Source organism: Nanorana parkeri, unplaced genomic scaffold, assembly GCF_000935625.1.
Source record: "Nanorana parkeri isolate BGI_ZX_2015 unplaced genomic scaffold, ASM93562v1 scaffold431, whole genome shotgun sequence".
NCBI lineage: Eukaryota > Metazoa > Chordata > Amphibia > Anura > Dicroglossidae > Nanorana > Nanorana parkeri.
In genome coordinates this window covers 314,367-336,026 of record NW_017306699.1, presented here as the reverse complement: position 1 = coordinate 336,026, position 21,660 = coordinate 314,367, and the positions used below count along the sequence as shown (strand labels likewise).

The 21,660-nt window shown below is 43.8% G+C and overlaps 2 protein-coding genes across 2 annotated transcripts in view; one reads left to right on the top strand and one right to left on the bottom strand.

Moving 5' to 3' along the window:
- LAS1L (LAS1 like, ribosome biogenesis factor) overlaps positions 1-3,454 on the bottom strand; it is a 29,487-nt gene extending 26,033 nt beyond the window's left edge. Inside the window, 2 exon segments of the mRNA XM_018560077.1 lie at positions 328-453; positions 3,286-3,454. Of these exon segments, the coding sequence (XP_018415579.1) occupies positions 328-453; positions 3,286-3,416 (257 nt within the window). The 5' untranslated portion in view covers positions 3,417-3,454.
- A 5,302-nt stretch (positions 3,455-8,756) lies between these two features.
- Positions 8,757-20,419, top strand: C1GALT1C1 (C1GALT1 specific chaperone 1). Its single transcript, XM_018560083.1, has 2 exons — positions 8,757-8,837; positions 19,446-20,419. The coding sequence occupies exon 2, from the start codon at positions 19,451-19,453 to the stop codon at positions 20,402-20,404; it is 954 nt and encodes a 317-aa protein (XP_018415585.1). The 5' UTR covers positions 8,757-8,837; positions 19,446-19,450; the 3' UTR covers positions 20,405-20,419.
- Positions 20,420-21,660: the final 1,241 nt, after the last annotated feature.

Here is a 21,660-nt window from a genome sequence, read left to right as displayed (position 1 = left end):
TGAATGTCTCTCCTCTGCTGCAGCGGTCCAAGGCCTTGGTGTCATTACGCTCTATACATTGTGCATAGACGCGAGGACTCCGCCAAGGAGCAGTCCATCTGTGCAGTGGTGGAGGAGACATGCTTCAGTGATCACAGAAGGAGTCAGCTCGAATGGTCTGGCGATTAAAACTTTTTTTTTTAGCACCTAGACACAAACGAGCAGCTAACTCTTACAGTGCAGGGAAGGGTAAATAAAATAAAAATTCTGGAGTTATTCTTTAAGGCTCATTAGATTCATATTTTAAACTAAGCATGTGAAGACTCAAGTATTGCTAAATATACCAACCTGACGAGTGCCATCCCATAGAGTAAGGCAAGCTCCTGTTCACCCATCCCTCCAGTCACATCTAGAATCTTGCAGCGAACGAGGTCAGCAGTGCATTCCACAGCAAGCGGCATACTGTTCCCACATCTATGTATTAAAAACAAAATATATAATGCTTCCACTTCTTACAGGGAACACAGCATCAGCAGATCAAGGAAAATACATACATACGAAGTCACAAGCTTACAGCTAACTGAAAACAAAGATTTAAAGCTTTGCTATGCATGACATTTCTAAGACTCAAGCATATGGATGTAAAACAAACAGATCTGCGCAGTAACCATTGTATGGCATGTAACCTTTCTTGTCAGCATTATGTTCTTTGCTAGATACCATTTTTTGGTGTTTAAAAAGGAGAACTATGAGATGAGTGATTTCCACTCACCTCATAGTTCTAAGCAGACCTGTGACAATGAGACTGTCACAGGTCAGCTCAGTAGATCGGGAGGTGAAGGAACACATACCGGGTTCCCTCACCTCTCGATCCTGTCACGGCTCTCTGCCATGACAGGGGGAGGGGCTGGATTCCCCTCTCCCCGCTCCGATCTGCCAGCGCTGACTGGCGGAACGGACGGGGCGGGTACAGCTGGCTCTGCCTCTAGATAGGCAGAGCCAGCTGTCACTCACGCAGCTGGGCGGATCCCGTCATCAACGTCGGGATCCGCTCCGGCTGCGGTGTCTCAGTATACCGCGAGATTTAGCTCGCGGTATACTGAGCTTAGGGTAACGGGAGGACGCTAGTTTGTGTCCTCCCATTACCCTAAGGAGAACTATTGGGAAAAACACTGACCCCATAGTTCTCCTTTAAATAAACTACAGGGGTGTGGAAATTTAAAAAAAAAAAACCCTGTCCAAGGGCTAAAGCGGGGGCCCATTCTACTTGTCCCTCATGACAATCTACTTGTTCCAATACAAAAAAAAAATAGTTTTAATCAAAACTAGGGATGTACCAATACCGGTTTTTCGGTATCGAGTAAGAGTACCGATATTTTGCTTTCGGTACTCACCGGCTTCCCAACCAATCAGGAAGCCGGGCGCTGAGTAATTACCTAATTGGCCGGGAAGCCGGCTAGATGCCGATTGGCCGCGGAAGCTGACCCGCTGCCCGGCTTCCTGATTGCACGGGAAGCTGGCTCCATGTTCCCCTAAAGCAATGCCGGGCAGAAGTTCCGGTATCTGAGTATTTGGGAGCATACAAGTACTCGCCCAAATAGTCGGTATCGGTGCATACCTAATCAAAACCGTATTGGACTGTGCTAAATAGCGCATTGGTCACCTGACCAATGAGTGATAGCAATCTGCAAGCGAAATTCAAAATGCATAGGGCTGGACTGCGGTACGGGGTACAGATAGTACCCCTGTACTAGCGTATGGTAAGGACTGTTCGCCAAAAGGTAAGTAATGGCGAGGGGGGTGGTTGGGCCAGATTTGATCGGGTAATTCGATTTTCCCATATTCCCTGGGAAAGTGAACTTACCCTTTAATGCACATTGTATGTGTAAGAGAGCTCTGCTGCCTGGCTACCACAATATGGCACACGGTGGAATGGTGGCAGCACTCAATGCGCGCACACAATGTTCTACGCATGTTTTTTTTTTGCATCCAGATGGCGGGGGCAGGTTTAATTTTTTTTTTTACTTCATCATAATTTTTATATATTTTATTATTTTGTACTTTTTTTTCCTATCACACGGGGGAGGGGTTATGGGGGGGGGGGGCTAAAAGCCCCTATGTGATAGTTATTCCCCCCCAATGCAAGCTTGAACGCGATATCGCACGGCAAATCTTGCGATATTGCGCGATTTGCATATCGCGCAGTGGGAACGGGGCCTAAAAGAGAACTATGGGGTGTTTTTCTCTCATAGTTATCTTTAGAGCCACGGGAGGACATATACTAACCTCCTCCCGTGACCCACATATACTAACCTCCTCCTGTGACCCAAAGCTCAGTATGTAGCGAGCTATTGTCCACGATATACTGAGAGCGCCGCAGCCGTTTTTTCAATAAAGATGTTTTAAATAGGGTTGAAACAACTAAGTGATAAAGTTGACAAAATCGATAATGAAAATTGTTGTGAACGTTTTTCATTATCGATTAGTTGGTTGCTCTATTGGTAGGCTGTTCCCACCCTTACTCCCTCCCCCCGCCTACCTTGCATGCTTGTGAACACCGGAGGAGCCGCAATATAGCAAAATTAACCTTGAACCAGGGGCAGACTGTTTGCAATGTGCACAGCGGCTGCATTTAAAGGGAACACCTGGCATTCCTGCCACAGGAATCCATATGCTTCTACCGCAGGAATCCCTGAATGCCCTGTGTGAATGATTCCCTGATCACACCTTTGCGTTTAATGAACATGTACCAAACGCACTCAATGCAAAACAGTTAAAAATGCACTTGCAGTGCCATTATTTGTTAATGGAACTCTAACAAGCGTGTGGTGAAAAAACCACTGTATATGCCTGTAGCAGAATTCGGCACCCAATGAAATAAATGGGCGATGCACGACAACAGCGTGGAAAAATGCAAATGCGACATGCATTTCCTGAATGTGAGGGTATCAATGGGGACTAATGCTTTACTTTAATACTGCCACAACAATGAAAGCTGGGGAAAAGGGGGTTAAAAATTTGTAAGTAAACTTTCCCCAGCTTGATTGGTGTGGCAGTGTAGTGATTTTAGAAGATCCCGGCCCCCCCCCCCCTAATGCTGGCTCTAATGTCAGAGCCGAAGAGGCAAACACTGGGCTGCCCAGCAGAAGAGAGGCACATTTGCCTTGTGAACGCGGAACTATGAGCTGCTCTGGACCCTATAGCAGCTCATTGTGTCGTTATTCCAACACTGTATTCCCCCCCATGAAAGTATTACACTGTACAGAGGTTATCCCCCTTACACAAGACACAACACGGACGCCTGACCTGCTCTTCCAGGCAGAGATGTGATTCAGTGCATCCTGCTGGAGCTTACTATCCCGGCTGTACAGATACTCCAAGACCTGCTCCCATTCCGCCTTATTAATCCACGGTACTACTTGTCGGTTAGCCGCCATCTCCACACAGCTACATAGCCCGGTCTATTCCACCAATCAGCGATCTCCTTTGTTTTAGCGCGGTGTAACATTAAATAGCGCCGCCCGGGTACCAACAGACTAAGCTTTGGTTCCTATAGAGTATATTAGTCATTCCTATTAAGAAAGGTATTAAGAAAGGTTTCTTTTTCCTTTCTTACCACATGTATAGTTTATTCCTTCACTTATGTTATTCACATTTTCTTAACATACATCACACAGCATTTATCACATGATATAAACTGAACAACACAAACTTTACCTGCACAGGTATTTTTATACGTAGAACCATTTGCTACAAAAGGTGATGTCAGATGCACTTTGCTTCTATTGCAGTAATTACCCTTATGTCCTGCAGTTTTATTTACTGTAACTGCACAATTTCTTTATTTACAGAAATAAAACTCTCCTCCCACACCGCCCTGCCGTCCGCTTGGCCGTCTGAGACAGGTGAGTCAGGATGGAGAACGGTAATACGAAATCACCTGCACTCCATAAAGCGTACAGACCTTGGTTGAGAGGTTGGTGCTTGAAGTGACAACACGGATGGCGCCGTGTCAGATACAGTCTATAATAGAAGTCACCAGCACTCGATGATGTCTGCAAGAAGTAAAGCACTTTTGATTAAATCGTCACATGCGTCAAACAGCCAACATTTCGGGGGCCACTTCTTCTGGGCGACATAGTGACGCCCAGAAGAAGGGTGGAGAATGGGTTACAAGCAATCATGCTGGCTCCATGCTCCCTCGGCACAGCCAATCACAGGGATATTTACCTGTGACCGGAGGTTCTAGGTATTGGATGTAAGTATAGGAGCATTTGGAAGAGTACGAGTACTCGCCAAAATACTCGGTATCGGCACCGATACTGATACTAGTAACGGTATTGGTGCATCCCTATATATGTATTAAACTCTCAAACTTTTTTTCAATAATGAATCGAATCCAGATCAAATATACCTTGCCCAGCAAAGGACCTCTTTAATTTGTTTGCCCAGGCACTTACAGTCATCATGTTTTCAAACAGCTCCAACTCTCTCATCACGACTTCTTTGAACTTCCTGTCCAGTACAAGATCACAGGGGACACAGCAGTCTCCAGCAGCTGTCCATCTACTAGCTTGGAGAAGGGGGAGAGGAGGGACTTCTTGTGCCTGTGTTTTCCAGGAACTGTAGATAGATGTCACCAGCACACTGGAAACATTTCAAAATCACCAAGTGTCCATTTATTGAAATGTCATGCCACCAGAACAATGAGACACACACAGCTTACTAGCACACCGAACAGAGGCTCCATAGGACCCTACAAAGGAAAGGAGCCACCCCAAAACAATATATCAGATCCACTGCTCAGGGCACCAGCTGCTGCAGGAAACTAAACATTTTCAACATTAGAGAGCAGCATCCATTGTAAGTGATTTCATCAGCATTAGAAATAGATAATAAACCGTTCGATTTTAATATCACTTCAATCCAGTGTTGTTCCCTGTAGTACTTCATTTGTGCCACAAGATGTCCTCAGTCTTCCAGGTTGAATGATGCTATGACTCTGGGCATCATTTAACCCTGAAGACTGCAGGGATACTATGAATGTAAGCAATCATGGTTACCACTACAGTGTATTGTTGATGTGATGTTGTCAACGTCTTCGTCATCGGGGGACTGCTAGGAGAAAACCAAGGAGGACTTTGTGTCATGTGTCAGCCAGGAAACCTATAAACAAGATGTGTATAGAAAAATTCAGCAAAAAATTCTGCCAGGAGGAGGGGTGATTGGAGGGCAGGGGCTGATCCTGGAATTGGATCTCGAACTTCAAGAACAAAAAGTGTAATATACCCCCCTATGTAATAGAGATGAATAGAGGAAGAACTATTGTAGTCCAAACTAGGAGAGTAGCCTGAGCAACAACCATGACTACCTCACAGATACAGCCTGAGCACTGGTAAACTGTAATATACCACATTTTGTTTTTGGGTTTAGATACGCTTTAACCCTTTTGCTGCCAGGCCCTGGAGTCCACTTTTGACCTCAAGTGGCCAGACCATTTTTCCAAGTTTTTACCATTGTTTAATTTTCAACTGCAGCTTTTAGAGATTGTAAAAGATCCCCTAAACCATACATTTTCTGAAAGTACAGGACTGGTAGAATAAAAAGATGGTGCTACTAATTTTGTAGGTTCCACGACATGACAGTTGCGCAAATGTTTATCACATCAATTCTTATTTTCTTTAAATACACTAAAATCATTATCGGTGCACACAAAAAACATAATTTTCAATATTCCTACTAAATCTAAAAAATAACACTATATTGAGTTAATAAATAACAAATATTTGTACATTTTAGATTGCACCTTTTTGCGAAATGATAAATAAACGAAGAAACATAAACTTATGCTAAAAATCTGTGTTGTGATAATGCCTGATCTGCAGCACGTTTGTGCACTGTGTTGGTGTGTTTTGCATTAAAATGATGCAGGCATAATATTCATCGCAACACAGCATATTACAATGCACAGCAATGTGTCACAATGCTTTGCCCTGCACTGCCACACAGTTGAATTAATGTTGTTTTATAAAAGTAAAAAACGGTAACAAATTATTTTATTTATTTTCATTGTTGTCAGGGGCTTCGGGGAAATATCAGAGGTCTACACAGACATCTGATATTTCCCATTTTGAAATAGAAAAAGTGTCCTCAATCTTTTTTTCTTCAGTCTCAGCACTCACTGAACAGGAAGCACTCAGTACATAGGCTAACTATTCATTCACAAACTGAGGAGATAGTAAACATTTACTATCCTCCCGGTTATGAATGGACAGAAAGCCTCTGTACTGAGCTGCTCATGTCCATTCAGAAATTGAGGAGATACTAAATGATTACTATGTCCCCAGTCATAAATGAACAGGAAGTCATGTGAGGCACTTATTCATTTAGAAATGGGGACAAGGTAACACCGGAGTGAGCAGTACTGATCAATCCGGTGTTTTCTCAGTACACAGAAGGATCAGCAAATATTTCACATATTTGCTGATCCTCTGCTTGACATCCTGAAGCTCCACCCGACACCGCCCCGCTCTCTATCTTGAGTCCTCCCGTCTGTCACTGATCCTCAGCTGCTCTCTCCTCCCCGTTGGAGGGGGAGAGCAACGGGGGAGAGCAACGGGGATTCAAGGGGACACAGACCGGAGCATGCCGCCCCCTTCCAGCAGGAAGGAGAGAGCTGCAGAGTGGCAGTGGCATCAGAGAGGAGCGCCAGATGTTTAATGAATGGCTGTCATTAGCCGCTTGTCAGCTGCGGATGGCAGCTATTCACTTGCTGAGGACTGTTAAGAGGACTCTTTTGTTATAAGTTCAGGGTCACTCAAGCAACCATGAGCTTATAGCGAAGGCTGAAAGCCAGCAACGTAAGGCATACTGACCTGGTCTGCTGGAAAAATGTTTGCTCCACTGTATTCTTTACAACGCTGGCAAGGAAATGGTTAATGATAAGTATCATTTAGTTCTAAAAATAAAAGATAACCATTATGTTGCTATTCATTTCATGTTCCTTACAAAAAAAACATGCTGAAAATTCAGTATCAAGCAAGACCACAAGATGGCAGAATACAAAGTGCATGAAAATGAAATTTTACAGTATTTCTTAGGACAATTTTTCCTTAATTTTAGATAGGGGAGGGTTTAAACCGCTGTCAGTTTTTTTTGCCATTTGTATCTCATTAGGGAGATTTTCCTTCACTTCCTGTCCTGTAGACTCAACAGGAAGTGAGAGGATATATTTCTAATATGAAGGCTATTCCCTCTTAGACAATAGTCACAGAAACATGTAAGATGTAAGACATGTAACTGGAAGATCCCCCCTCTTTCCTGTGACATTGGTGATTAGGATTATTTGAGAGCATGGATCTTCTTAACAGAGAAACAGACAACAGTAAATACCCAACAGCAGTTCTAGCCCCTCACTACTCTATCCAAATCTAAAAAAAAAAGTTTTGCCTTTTGTTACACTTTATGTGAAGTGAGGAAGGATTAGGGCTCCCTGTCAAGTTTTTTTTTTAATTGCTGTTTGTGCCTTTGCATTCTGTTGATGATTACTCCCCTCCCCTCTCCTTTTACTTCTATAGGCATTGCAGGGACTGGAAGTGAAGGTACATCTCCCAAGTGGGACTGCAGACAGAATTAAATTGCTGAAAGAAATGGACCCTTCCCCACTCTATCAAAAAAGAAACAATAAATTTGGATGGAGTTAGGGTTCACAACCTCCTCTTCTCTTTGCTACACAAATGAACAGACTCCTTCACACACTTTGTGCTGGTGGCCCATCATATCACCTCACAGGGGCCCCTGAGCCCCTCTCTGTCATGACACCTTCACTGATGGGCCATCAGAGAAGCAACCTGTCACAGGTTACCACACTATTAGCCAATCGGCAGCATCGCGGCCTGTGCTGGTGTAGACTGGTCTTCACCTACCGTTACCTCAATAACCACATTGAGAGCCAATAAATTGGGGAAGATTGGAATTAAGCCAAGTCTTTCCTAACATGGGCTAGCTTTAGTCCCCATGGCCTGTTATCGTGAATGACTACCAGTGATCACACTTTGGTTTTAGCTTAAGAGGCGCCCTCGCCACAGGGCACCTCTTCATCTATATTGTGCCTACTGTGCCTAATTCCGACTCTACAATATTTACACAATATTGCACCTACTTAGTGCCAAGTATGCCTCCTGGCAGTGCCTGGATCTCTGGTACTACTGCTGGGAAACGTCTCCCAGAAATGGCGAATGCTGAAGACATTGACGGAACCAAAGGTAGTGGACACTGGAGACTAGCAGAGGCCGCCAAAGAGGAGAGTATAATTCTTTTATTGTAGGAACATTCAGCTATATTTTTTTAGAACTCATCAGGGTCGCTTTAAAAAGTGTCACAATTTTGTTTTTCAGTTGTTCCCATTTTACCTTTTAGGGCCCATTCACAGCTTTTCCTTTTTAGCACGTTATTGAATGCACAAAGAATGCAATTGTTGTTGAAGAATGCCAAGTGTATGGCCATCTTTAGGGACAGGTCTCTTAAAAAGAGCACAGAAAAGTTACAGTGTTCATTCAAAAGAACAAGGAAATAAACCTATCTGCCACCATAATAAGTAAACAGGCGAGTCCTCCTTCACAGTCAGATAAATGCCATGTCAGTGTTGACAGAAAAGGTAAATGCTGACTTTTGCAGCATGCCCAGACGTAGAAGCATTCTGCCCGAATCAAATATGGCCGCCGGGACAGCTCATTGACACGTCAGAACTGCACACGTGACTACTTGTCATCTGTGAATGAAGACGGAAGTAATAGATCCTGCAGACGTTGTGGTGAGCTGGAGACGGTGCTCGGCTCTGTGACTGAGGGGATCGGCGGGTGAGTAGGAGCCGCTGACACGTTACAATGGATTTCCATTCCGTAGTGTGTTCAGAAGACGCTCTATATTCCAGGATTGGTTTATCTTCCCTAGCATTTATATCATATAGGACAGTGTATGTCACTATCATAGAGAATATCGTTATTATTCCTTGTATACTGAGTGCTGTCCGATCCTGATAATGATGCTTCTTCCCTCCATAGGCTATTATTACAGATGGTGGCTCAAAGTTTGGTAGCCATGCTGCATTTCTGGCATGGGCAAATATTACTTCCAGTATGAGGAAGGTCAGGTCATCTTAGGAACCCCCTTCACCTGAATCATGGTCAGATGCTTTCTATTATCCCATTCGCTGTCTGCGTTGGAGCTGCACTGGCCGTTGTTTCCAGCGCAGCTCCAAAGCAGTTTCCCCTGTCACAGATGGGTCGATTCACACCACTGCGCTGCAATGGGAACGCGGTGTCGTGCGCTGAAAAAAGTACGGCATCCTGTACCTTTTCTAAACGGAATGTGATGTGGTACAGCCATCCCGCACCCCGCTGTGCCTGTAGAACTGAATGAAATGTCACTTGTGATATTTTAATAAAGTTCTAACCAAAAAAATACACAGTGCGATGCGCAGGCTTTCATCGCTTCTGCAATGTGTCGGGGCTCCGCACAGCAGCCGATGTGCTTCTGATAACTTATTGCCAGCCTTTGAAGCAGAACTCTGTCCAAAAAGCGTTTGTTACAATATTCACCTTCGATCCAGCGATTTTCCCCCCCCCTATTTTTTTTTTGTCCCTAGATGTCGTCATTATGGTGTCCACTCCGTTACTCAGAGCCCAGGTCATTATGGACCTGCCCCAGCCTTTGAATGGACAGTGTAAGGAGAAGCCGCACAGAAATTAGCTCATCTCTCTGCTATCTTCCCCTATCAGCCTAAAAACTGATTTGTTGCTTATTCCGCTCACACTCCAGCCCTGCTGTACAGGGACTGCAAGAGCCTGATACCAGGTCAAATTCATATTCTTACACGGCTTGCATTTAAAAAATAAATTTAATGATTAGAGAGCTGCATTTGTGTGTCTTTAAAGGCAATAGAAGTTGTCAACTGTTGCAATGGGGCTACCCCCGCACTGCAAGGGTTAAGTATCGTTTTGGTCTAGGTGCAAAAAAAGTTATACGCGCCTGATCCTCGGAAACCAGCCAGCTGTTAAAACACTTTCTCCAGCCTCCCTCCCCATCCGCTCCAATGTTGGTATGTCCCTTGGTGTCCTATACATGTTTAGGTTGGGATGACTAGCAGAGCCTTAGGTCACTGGAGTGAATGGGGAGATAGTCTGGAAAGACCGGTCTAGCAGTGAGCTGTCACAAGTGTAAGTATAGCTTTGTTACTTTTGCACCTAGACCACAATGAGCACCTAACCCTTGCAGCACAGGGGTAGCCCCACTGCCACAGTTGACAAATTTCATGCCTGGAGTTTTTCTTTAATATCTGCCGGGAAATTAGCTTATAAAGTGTAAACAAACTCTATCCTGTTTCATTCCTAGACTATTTAAGTAAAAGTGACTTTCTGGCACACCTCACGCAATGGAACCATAGCATTCTATGCTTCCTTACAAGCGACTTGCATACTGCGACAAGAGGGGCGTAGTCCCTGCACATCCAGTTATGTTCACACTTGTGTATTAAAAGACAAGGAAGCTACCATTACTGACCCCCACAACTTTCTATAAGTGCTGGCTTCTGTCATGCTTATCCTCTTTATTCACTATCCTAACTCGGAACAAGCATTGAGGACATTTGTCTTTTCTCTGGTTTCCTGTCCAGCATACTTCAGATCCTGTTCAGGATCCGTGACTCCTACTCCAACGCTGTGCTGTTGTGCCTTATCAAAATGAATGGACTGTCTTAACACAAAGGACGTTTCCTCATGTAATAATGTATTGCAGGAGCGGGAATCTGCCTTACGTGCATGTGAAACAACATCACATGACATTTTTACCAATTGTCTTCCCTGAACAATGCACTTGAAAATAGTTCATACATTCAGAAACCAAACCGTGCAAAGCAGCCATTACCCTCTTTTAAAGTGACACTGAACTCTGGAGGTAAATCTTAAAAATACATTCAAGTACCTTAACTATTAACAAAAATGTATCCTATTTGTGTATAACTCGGCTATAGATCCTCAAATCATCTCTGAATTGATGCATACACTGTCCTTCCTTCTGGAGAGTGACTACTTCTGTTCCCCATGATCCCTGTGTGTGTTGTAAAGTAGTCACCGCTCCAAGATCACTCCCATGATGGACTACAATCTCATGTTTAGTGTACTAATTTGTGTTGAGATAGCAGTCCATCACGGGGTGAGCTTGGAGCGGTGACTACTTTACAACACACACAGGGACATCGGTACCTTTCCCTGTGGATTCATCAATGTGCTAATCTATAGTGGAGAGTGAAGATATTTTTGTCATGTTACTTTCCCCGTTATAGGTAAAATATAGGTTTAAGCTGGCCGTACACAGTTAGAATATTGTCTGGTTCACAAAAACAGTGACTGCATGTGGCCATGCCTGCTCGACAGAAGTTGATTACTCAGTTGGCATTTGTCAGCTGCAGTCACTGTTCGTGTATTCTGACAGCCACTAGCGATTTCTGTCAGAATGCAATAGCCCGGCAGGGAGGAGTCCTCAATCTGCATTGTTTAGCATGGACTGAGGAATTTGTTCATTTCGTTTGTTCACCCCACAAGCTGAAGGAAAGAATGCCATTGGTAGCCCTGAATTCCTGAGCAACATTGTCATTTTTTTAAAGTGCTTGTTTATCACCCTGATAGGGAAGAACTGGAGGCTGTAGATGGACTTCGTGTTCCGGGGAAGGGTATTGAACATGATGAACATTATATATATAATTTTTGTTCTCTTAAAATGTTGAAAAGTTGCCTCTGTTGTATCCCAAGCTGCTTTGAGGACTCATTCAGGTGTCCTCTATGTTTGCCTAAAGCTGGCCATACACCTATAGATTTGTCTGCAGATTTTCTGTGGTCACATGGGAAAAGTGCAACAGATTTCTCCATCTACGCTACACTGTGCTTATGGAGGAATCTCCTACTGGGCCAAGCTTCAGTATCTTGCTAGCCGCATGGCTCTTAAATACCTGAGCAATCTGATTGGATGCAGGCATTGTTCAGGTATGTTGGCAAGTTACTGAAGCTTGGCCTAGTGGGAGATTCCTCCATGCACACAGTTTAGCGTAGATGGAGGAGTCTGTTGCACGTTTTCCATCTGACCATAGGAAATCTGCAGATAATCTATAGGTGTATGGCCAGCTTTACTGAAAGCACTTTACCATATGTTGCTTTAAGGCAGCCCATTGGGGATTTATGTTCTTGTTTATGTAACACACCACAAGGGCCAGTGTTGCCTGTGGGGAGGTTTTCTTGGTGTCTGTTGCTATGGTCAGTTAATGCTAATTGTGAGCTAAAGCTTTGTTCTTCCTCTCTCTCTATGTACTTTGTGTGGGTCACCTTGCGTCTTAAGGTGCACAAGCTGCCTAGCTTGCTGTATGGGATTTTAGGACTAAGCAATCTGGCATCAGGAGGTTGATTGGAACTGAAAAGGAACGGTGAATTCCACAGTTGAGATGTCCGCTGATTGGCAGTAGTCGGCTTTCTAAAAGTAGAAAGGCAATTACATGAGTTTAAGAAGGAAATTGGAGCTGCATGTTAAAGTACAAAAATTGTTGAAAATACAAAGCTGAGCACGTGGAAGATGAAAAAAAAGCATCTTGAGCTGCAATACTCGGCTCCAGGATGATGCCGTCCCCTACAGAAGGTCTACTACTCCAGTAGCTGTTGCTCCTTCAAGCATTGAATGACAGCCAACATTATCCAAGCCACTTCCTCTGAGCCCAGGCTGTTATGGATCTTCCACCTGGAGGGGGGGCATCATCCCACTGGGCTGGGTATAGAATGCTGTTGGGCTGAATTATCTATATATGTCCTCACATGAGCACACAACTGGAGGAGGAGAAGCTCTTGGGAAGGAGACTTTGCCCTGCATGTATGGTTCTTTATACGGCTGTGAGTAGTTTTTTAATCTGTACACTTATTGCATTGAATGAATGTTATCACACAAGGAAAGGGCGCTGTCCTTCTGTTTGTTTTTTGCATGGTTCATGAGGATACTTCCTTTGGGAAGGGGAGTGTTTAAAAAGATATTGGGGTGCAGGGGAAAGGCTTGCCTTGGTCTGCCTGTGTTTGTGGTGACACACCCAGCTTGCTAGCACACTCAAGGGTGGCTCCATAGGTCCCTGCAAGGGAAAGGAGCGACCCTAAAACAGGATATCAGGACCAGTGCAAGGGGACCAGCTGATTCTGCAGGAAACTAAAACTTTTAGAGGGTTATTCACAAAGCTAGCGGAAGGGTCAGCCGTAGCCCCAGCTGATCCTTCAGCTAGCTTCGGCTGCCGGAGCCCTTCAGTTCAGTAGTACTACTGAACCGAAGGGCTGCTGTACGAGCTATTCACTCTAGCAGGTCCCGGACAATAGGAAACAGTTGGGCGGAGCTAGCTGTCACTGCTCGGTCCACCCAATTGTTTGTTTCTTTTTTTTTTCCAAATTTTTTATTTTTAAAATATGTTTTAAAATCATTTTTATTTGCATTTGTAAAAGAAAATGTCAACTTTTTTTCATTGCTTTTCTATTCTGCTCAGTACCACGGAGGCACCGAGCAGAATGCCGCTCGGCGGCATTCAGCTATTCACTCACTGCCGTTCGGCCTATTCTCAAAAGGGGCCGAACAGCAGCGAGTAGCCTGCCGGAGGTTCAGCTCAGCCAATCCAGATGTTGGATCAGCTAAGTGGAACTCCTTCACTTTTTCTCTGTCGAACATGCTGAGCATGTTCGGCTGAACCGAAGCAAGCCGATGTTGGGCTGAAATCAGCTGTACAAGCCTGAAGTGAATAGCCGAACAGCGTTCGGCTCACTTCACTTCGAGCGGGTTATTTACTCGGCAGGTTTGTGAATAACCCTCTGAGACATCAATGAGCAGCCTCCGTTAATTTAATCATCATTTGAAATAGCTTAAAAACCTTTGACTAATATCAGTTTAAGTTGGCAATTTGTTAGAACTGTAGGTAATTACCAGCATTAAACAAGCTCGTCAGCCAATGGACTGTGGGCATTCTACAGTTGGCCTTACATGTTACAGTATAATTGTACAATCCCATTTAAATGCACCCAAATTCTTTAATGTGAGGATTTTCCTAAACAGTCAGACATCTTTGAGTATGTTATTGTTGGTAGGCCTAAAGAAGGTCATCTTAGAACTGCGTACTTTGACCGCCTTATACAGGTAGGCCGCGGGCTCTTTGATGCTGGCAGATTGTAGACTCACAAACAAGGGATCATGGGGAGGGAAGAGGGGTCAAAGAAGAATGATCAAAGAAAGAAGTTGCAGAAGAGAAAAGGAAGGAAAAGAGTGCAAATAGAAGGAGGAGAAGAAGCAAAGCTGGAAGTCTCAAAAGAATTGGATCATTAAACGGATAACAACTGAGATCAGATAATAGGTGGTCTTGAATATGCTATCCAAGGCTGCCATATTGCCAAAAAGCATTCATGCGTATCGGTGAGTATCGCCGTTGGCTTTTAAATGACTAAAATATTGTTGAGGAGATGTTTGACCTCAAAGCTTTAGGGATGAGGTCTTCCAGGTTCTGGTTCGTTATTTTAGTAGCAACAAAAATGTGCGTGACTAAGACCATTTCTATGTAAGACAAGGTTGGAACGGGCTTCAATAGGAATGCTTCATATGGATCCCTGCACAAGGTAACATTAAGAATAGAACGGATTAGGTTATGCATAGTTTGGACACACGTGGGCAGATCCGACATATGTAACATCTTGCCAGAAGCAGAGCAGCCGTGGAAGCAGTTGGGTAAATACGAGAGGATACACTTGGCAAGGCGAGCTGGAGTGTAGCACCAGCAAAAAAAGCACTTTGTAGGAGTTTTCTATGGCCAACACATTCCGAATGGCATGCCTATCTTAGGGGGCCAGTGAGCAACAAGTGTCAGAACGACAACTTTGTTCAAATGGACTGATTGCCATACAAGTAGAATTTGTGCTTCAGGGATGCTGGGAGTTTTCTATTGGTGTTGGGTTTCTCCTATCTGTTTTTGCAGTTGAAAGTAGTTGAAATCGTTTCATTGCTGTGGGTGTGCGTAGCCAGCATTCTCCTGCTTTCTCTGGCCTCATTATTACTCTAGGGTGTAGGTCTTTTATAAGGCTGTCAGTTATGGCCTCATAATCTCTCTGAGGTGTGGTCCCTGTAATGCTTTGTTCTGTTGGGACGAAGGTCCGGTAAGACTGCATTCTCTGAATGTGAGCTAATAATAAATAGGTCATCTTACAGGTATTCATGTTTGTGATGTCCTCAGTGGCAGTGCCAGGGCAAATCTCTCTGTGTTAAAATCTAGAGACGGTAAGGCTTAATAAAGCTGGCCATACACTGGTTGAATTGTATGCAAAAAAAAAAAATTATCGGAACGTTTGCTCAATTTTTTTTTTTTTTTTTCCTTCAGGAAACTCCATTCATTTCTAAAAGGTATAATGAGGGGAATTGATCAAAATCTGGAGTAACAGTGCATGCCAACCAATCGGCTTCTCTTTCATTTTCAAAACTTAACTGAACAAAATGAAGAGAATTGCTCCAGATTTTGCATGCTCCAGTTTTGATAAATCCCCCCCCCCCCATGTGATTGAACACATCCAGAAGCATAAACACAGTGTCTGTCCTGACAGACTGTTCTCAGTGTGAATGGAGAATAATCCTATGGCCATTGTGGGTGCATGCACTGAGCTTAAAAAGGAAAAAAATGTATTAAACCTTGCAGTGGGGCTACCCCCGGGGGGGAAAAAAATAAAGTTATATTTACCAGACCATCTGAGCCGGTTTGTTCTTGGATCGGTGTCTGGAACTTCTCTCCCCCTCTGCTGCAGCGGTGTAAGGACCCTGGTGTCATCACGCTCTATACACTGTGGGACGCTGAGAAGCATTCTATCTGTGCAGTGGAGGAGTAGACGCGCTTCAGTGATCACAGTAACGGGGAGCCAGCTCAGATGGTCTGGTGAGTATAACTTTTTTTTCTAGCACCTCCGATGTGTGCAATTCCTATCGCTCAATGCCCAAGACATGCATTTCCGGGTGCTTGGCAGGCTGTTTTATTTTTCTACATTTAGCCCTGCTGTGGGCAAGCAGGGCTAAATGTAGAGCAGGGAAGCTGCCGCTCATTTTGTATAGGTAATCTGGTTGGCTGTACAGCCTCCCAGATCACTTATATAGTGACTGCTTGTCACTCCCCCGCTGCCGCCCCCTCACCTCCGTGGTTTTTGGGGTCCCCCCCTCTTTTGGGGAACCGGGACCATATCAGTTTTTTCAGGATGGAGAGCGGGGAGCAGACCGGAGAAAGTCCATTCTCCCATCTGCTCTGTGTGATTGGTGAGACAGGAGAGCTATACTCGCAGTGCTTCCTGTCTCAGCTGTCACAACCTGGGCTGTAGAGAAGATCAAGCACAATTCTGTGCTCAGTCTTCTGTATTTGAGGGCAGGCTCCATAAAGAGAGCCTGTCACCTTCAAACGCTGTCAAATAGGGGCTTGTTATCCCCTGTGTGATAGCAATACAGTTAAGTGAAAAAAACAAACCAAAAAGTGATATAAAAAAATAATAAAATAAATTGACTAAAAAACAAAAAAGATTGGTCAGGCAGGTGACCACGCTGACCAATGAGAAGCGCTTCTTAGCGCAGTTAAATTAGGTTTTGGTTAAAACTAATTTTTGTATTGGGACAAGTAAATTGTCATGAGGGACGAGTAAATTGGGCCCTGGTTTAGGGCCCATTCACACCACATCCAGATTACCACCAGATTGTTTCCGGACCCAAAATGCATCCCAATGTATCCCTTTGCTATTTCTGGCCTCTGTTCCCACCAGCGCAGTCCATTCCAGAGCAAACCAGAAAAATACTGCTTGTCCTATTTTGTATGTCCTATTTGGTCTGTAATGCACTAGAATGCATCAAAACGCATGGAACGCACCTGTAAGACCATTTTAAGCAATTTTTTTTTTTTTTAAATCCAATCGCGGCAAAAATACAATGCACTATGTTCCAGATCTGGTCCGGAAAATGGTGTGAACCCAGCCTTAAGTACATGGACAAGTAGTTTTTAAAAAAACATTTCCACACCCCTGCACCTAGACAAAAAAACGAGCAATTATCCGTTTGTGTGGTTGTAGGCACACTGCAAGGGTTAATAAAAATCTTTAAGATGGGGAATACCATTATTTTTTATGATCTTATAGGATGCCTGAGGATGTAAACAACGATCCATCCCTGAGAGGGCCAGACAATGAGAATTTAAATTTGGGGGGGGGATACCAGTGTTTGGTTTTTTTACACCTTTTCAAGGACTGACTTTTCTTGCTGACTTGTCAACTAGAGTGACATTATGTATATTATGTCTTTCATGGTTTGACCGAAAACTGTATACTGAGACGCCGCAGACGGAGTGGATCCCGACATCGATGTCGAGATCCGCCCAGCTGCGTGAGTGACAGCTGGCTCTGCCTATCTAGAGGCAGAGCCAGCTGTACCCGCCCCCTCCACCGTCCGTTCCGCCAGTCAGCGCTGGTGGATCGGAGCGGGGAGAGGGGAATCCAGCCCCTCCCCTGTCACGGCAGAGAGCCGTGACAGGATCGAGAAGTGAGCGAACGCCGGTATGGGTTCGCTCACCTCCCGATCTTCGCGGCAAAAATACAATGCACTATGTTCCAGATCTGGTCCGGAAAATGGTGTGAACCCAGCCTTAAGTACATGGACAAGTAGTTTTTTAAAAAACATTTCCACACCCCTGCACCTAGACAAAAAAACGAGCAATTATCCGTTTGTGTGGTTGTAGGCACACTGCAAGGGTTAATAAAAATCTTTAAGATGGGGAATACCATTATTTTTTATGATCTTATAGGATGCCTGAGGATGTAAACAACGATCCATCCCTGAGAGGGCCAGACAATGAGAATTTAAATTTGGGGGGGGGGATACCAGTGTTTGGTTTTTTTACACCTTTTCAAGGACTGACTTTTCTTGCTGACTTGTCAACTAGAGTGACATTATGTATATTATGTCTTTCATGGTTTGACCGAAAACTGTATACTGAGACGCCGCAGACGGAGTGGATCCCGACATCGATGTCGAGATCCGCCCAGCTGCGTGAGTGACAGCTGGCTCTGCCTATCTAGAGGCAGAGCCAGCTGTACCCGCCCCCTCCACCGTCCGTTCCGCCAGTCAGCGCTGGTGGATCGGAGCGGGGAGAGGGGAATCCAGCCCCTCCCCTGTCACGGCAGAGAGCCGTGACAGGATCGAGAAGTGAGCGAACGCCGGTATGGGTTCGCTCACCTCCCGATCTACTGAGCCGACCTGTGACTCATTGTCTCATTGTCACAGAGCGGCTAGAACTATGAGGTGAGTGAAAAGCACTCACCTCAGTTCTCCTTTAAACTAAAAGCTAACATTGTAATTTTTTCCCCCTAAAAGGTAATACAATGTCACTGTCACTAAGTGTCACAATATTTTTTTATACTTTTTTTTTACACTTTTATTTTTAATTCTATCAAGGCATCATTGTCAATGAATCTTACTATGACACTATACTGTAAAGCTTGTGATGTGTTCTGTTGGCATATGTTTTTGCTGCGTTTCCTGTCTGTGATTGTACCTTACCATTTCCGTGTGATCCTTTTGCATCCTGTCGCTTTTTTTTTTGGACAAGCTTTATGTGAAGTAACATGTCTAGAGTGGACATTACTGTAAATTTTTATTATTATTATACAGGATTTATATAGCGCCAATAGTTTGCAAGGCGCTTTACAATATAAGGCATACATTACAGTCACAATACAATTCAAGACAAGATGGTAAGGAGGGCCCTGCCCCTGAGGGCTTACAGTCTAAAAGGGAGGGGCAAGTGATACATGAGGAGGTAGCTGCGCGGGGATGATTGTTTGAGAAAGTGATTGTTCAGTGGTTAGGTTGAGGTGGGATAGGCTTCCTTGAAGAGATGAGTCTTAAGGGATCGCCTAAAGGCAGTCAGTGTGGGAGATAGACAAGACAGGTTGGGGTAGAGAGTTCCATAGGATGGGAGACACTCTAGTGAAGTCCTGGAGGCGAGCATGGGAGGAGTTGATGAGGGAGCTGGAAAGCAGGAGGCCTTGTGAAGAGCAGAGGGGACGGTTAGGCTGATACTTTGAGACCAGGTTTGAGATATAGCCGGGGCCAGAGTTGTGGATTGCTTTGTATGCGGTTGTTAATATTTTGAATTTTATCCTTTGGGCTATAGGAAGCCCGTGCAGGGATTGTTCCAGGACATTGGTATTTTAACAACATAACAAATTGCAGTCTTCATATTTCTCTCAGGAAATATTTACCTGTTCTCCAGTACGTAATTGTAAAAGAAAGAAATATTGCTATCAGCATGTTCCCTTCAGCCAATTTTTTACTTTTGTGTCATCTTCCTCATCAGTTTATTAATAATGGGTCTTTTCTTTTTTTTTTTCTTGTAGGAAAGATGATTTCAGAAGGAGGTTCGTTTATGCGAGGAATTTTCATAGGAAGTGCATTCTGCATAGTGATTACTCTTTTAGGACAAATTAAATGGAGTCACGAGCCCACTACACCCCATGAGCATCATCACATTCAAGCCCCTAATAAAGAAGAAGTTCTCAAACTGATGGGGACAGAGAAGATGGAATTAAGTCGGAGCATACGAGTGTACTGTATTCTCCTTGTCAAACCAAAAGACTTGAGCCTCTGGGCTGCTGTGAGGACCACCTGGAGCAAGCACTGTGATATGGTTGACTTCTACAGCTCTGAGCACATGAAGGTGTTTGACTCTATCGTTCTTAACAGTGATGATATGTGGGTTATGATGAGAAAAGCTATCAAAATGGCATATGAGAAACATAAAGATGAGTATAACTGGTTTTTCATCAGTCAGCCCTCCACCTTTGCCATTATTGAAAACCTGAAATATTTCCTTCTGAAGAAAGACCCATCAGAACCTTTCTATATCGGCCATACTGTGAAAGATGGAGATTTGGATTATGTAGATATTGCAGGTGGCATTGTGCTAAGCCTTGAGTGCGTAAACCGGTTTATTGACCTGATGAATAAACCAGACAAGTGTCCAGAAACAGGTGGCATCATATGGAAGGTCTCTGAAGACAAGCAGTTGGCAATGTGTCTTAAGCACAAGGGTGTGCTGGCAGAAAATGCAGAAGATTCTGAAGGTAAAAATGTCTTCAACACAAAATCAGTGGGTACCCTCATTAAAGAATCAATGGCAAGCGACTCACAAAAAGTAGTTGAGGGTTGCTGTTCAGACATGGCAATCACGTTCAGTGGACTATCTCCTAACAACATGCAAGTCATGATGTATGGTGTTTACAGGTTAAGAGCATATGGACACAGCTTTAATGATGCATTAATGTTTTTGCCACCACTAAACTCTGATAATGATTGAACAGACCAAGCTTTACCCTTAGACAGGCGAAGGAAGAAAGTGGCTGAGAATTACAGCTTGATCTGTGTATATGTGTAATTTAATCTTGTTCTGTGTACAGCGTAGGGGTTATGATTTTTTTTTTTTCATTTCATGGAACCGTATCAGGACTGCATATTTGTCTTCTAACAAAAACTGCAACCCATTTTCCACAGTAATTACTTTTGCACTCAAAATCTATTTTTCTAAATGTCTGAGAGGTGGGTTGATCTTTTCAGTTTCATCGGTATATAAGCTTTGTACAATTCTACTGGCCTGCTCCCTATGGGAGACTGTAAATGATTTGAAAGCTAAAAAATGTCACCTATATGTTGAATAGGTTCACTTAATTCTCTCCCCCAAGCAATGCGCACACGCTTATTTATAGTAAGGAAAATAGGAGTGCTACCCATTGCAACCAAGCAAACGTTGGCTTTTATTTTGTAACCTAAAGCCCCACACTATCTGTGGGCCCTAACTGGCTGTTCTGGGCAGTCCCTCTTTTATTTCATATAGAAAGTTGATGTTAACATTGACATACAATGGGAAACACCTCCACTTTTCCTTTCCTTCAGCGTTTGTGCAATAAGCTGATCGTGCTATGTTACAAAGTGCTTTTCTTATATTTCGTTATTACCACTGACCGCCAACTCCATTACCTCACATTCATGTGCAATCAAAATGGAATGGATAACATGTACATCCAAATCTACGTCTGCGATGTTTCTTATCATATTATAAGTAGCCCAATATTTTGAAATTCATTTGAAAGAAAAAAAAAAATGTACCAATGTGCCAAAACCCTGGTTTAAAACTGCTTTCTGAGCTGTCTTTTTTTTTTTTTATGTTTTTGCCCAGAATTGGAACATAATTGTCAACATTAAAGTAACGCTACACTCAGGAGTTAAATCTTAAAAATACATTCAAGTACCTTAACTATTAACAATACTGTACTTTGTGTATAACTCGGCTGTAGATCCTCAAATCATCTCTGAATTGGTGCTGACACTGTCCTTCTTTCTTGAGGGTGGCTTTTGTTCCCCATGGTCCCTGTGTGTTGTAAAGTAGTCACCGCTCCAAGCTCACTCCCGTGATGGACTACAATCGCACATTTATTTTACTAATTTATATTGGGATTGTAGTCCATCACAGGAGCGAGCTTGGATCGGTGACTACTTTACCACACACACGGAACAAAAGTAGCCACCGCTCCAAGCTCACTCCCGTGATGGACTACA

What these genes read in the sequence shown, in the direction of transcription:
- C1GALT1C1 (XM_018560083.1), top strand. Translation starts at nt 19,451, where the DNA reads ATGATTTCAGAAGGAGGTTCGTTTATGCGAGGAATTTTCATAGGAAGT.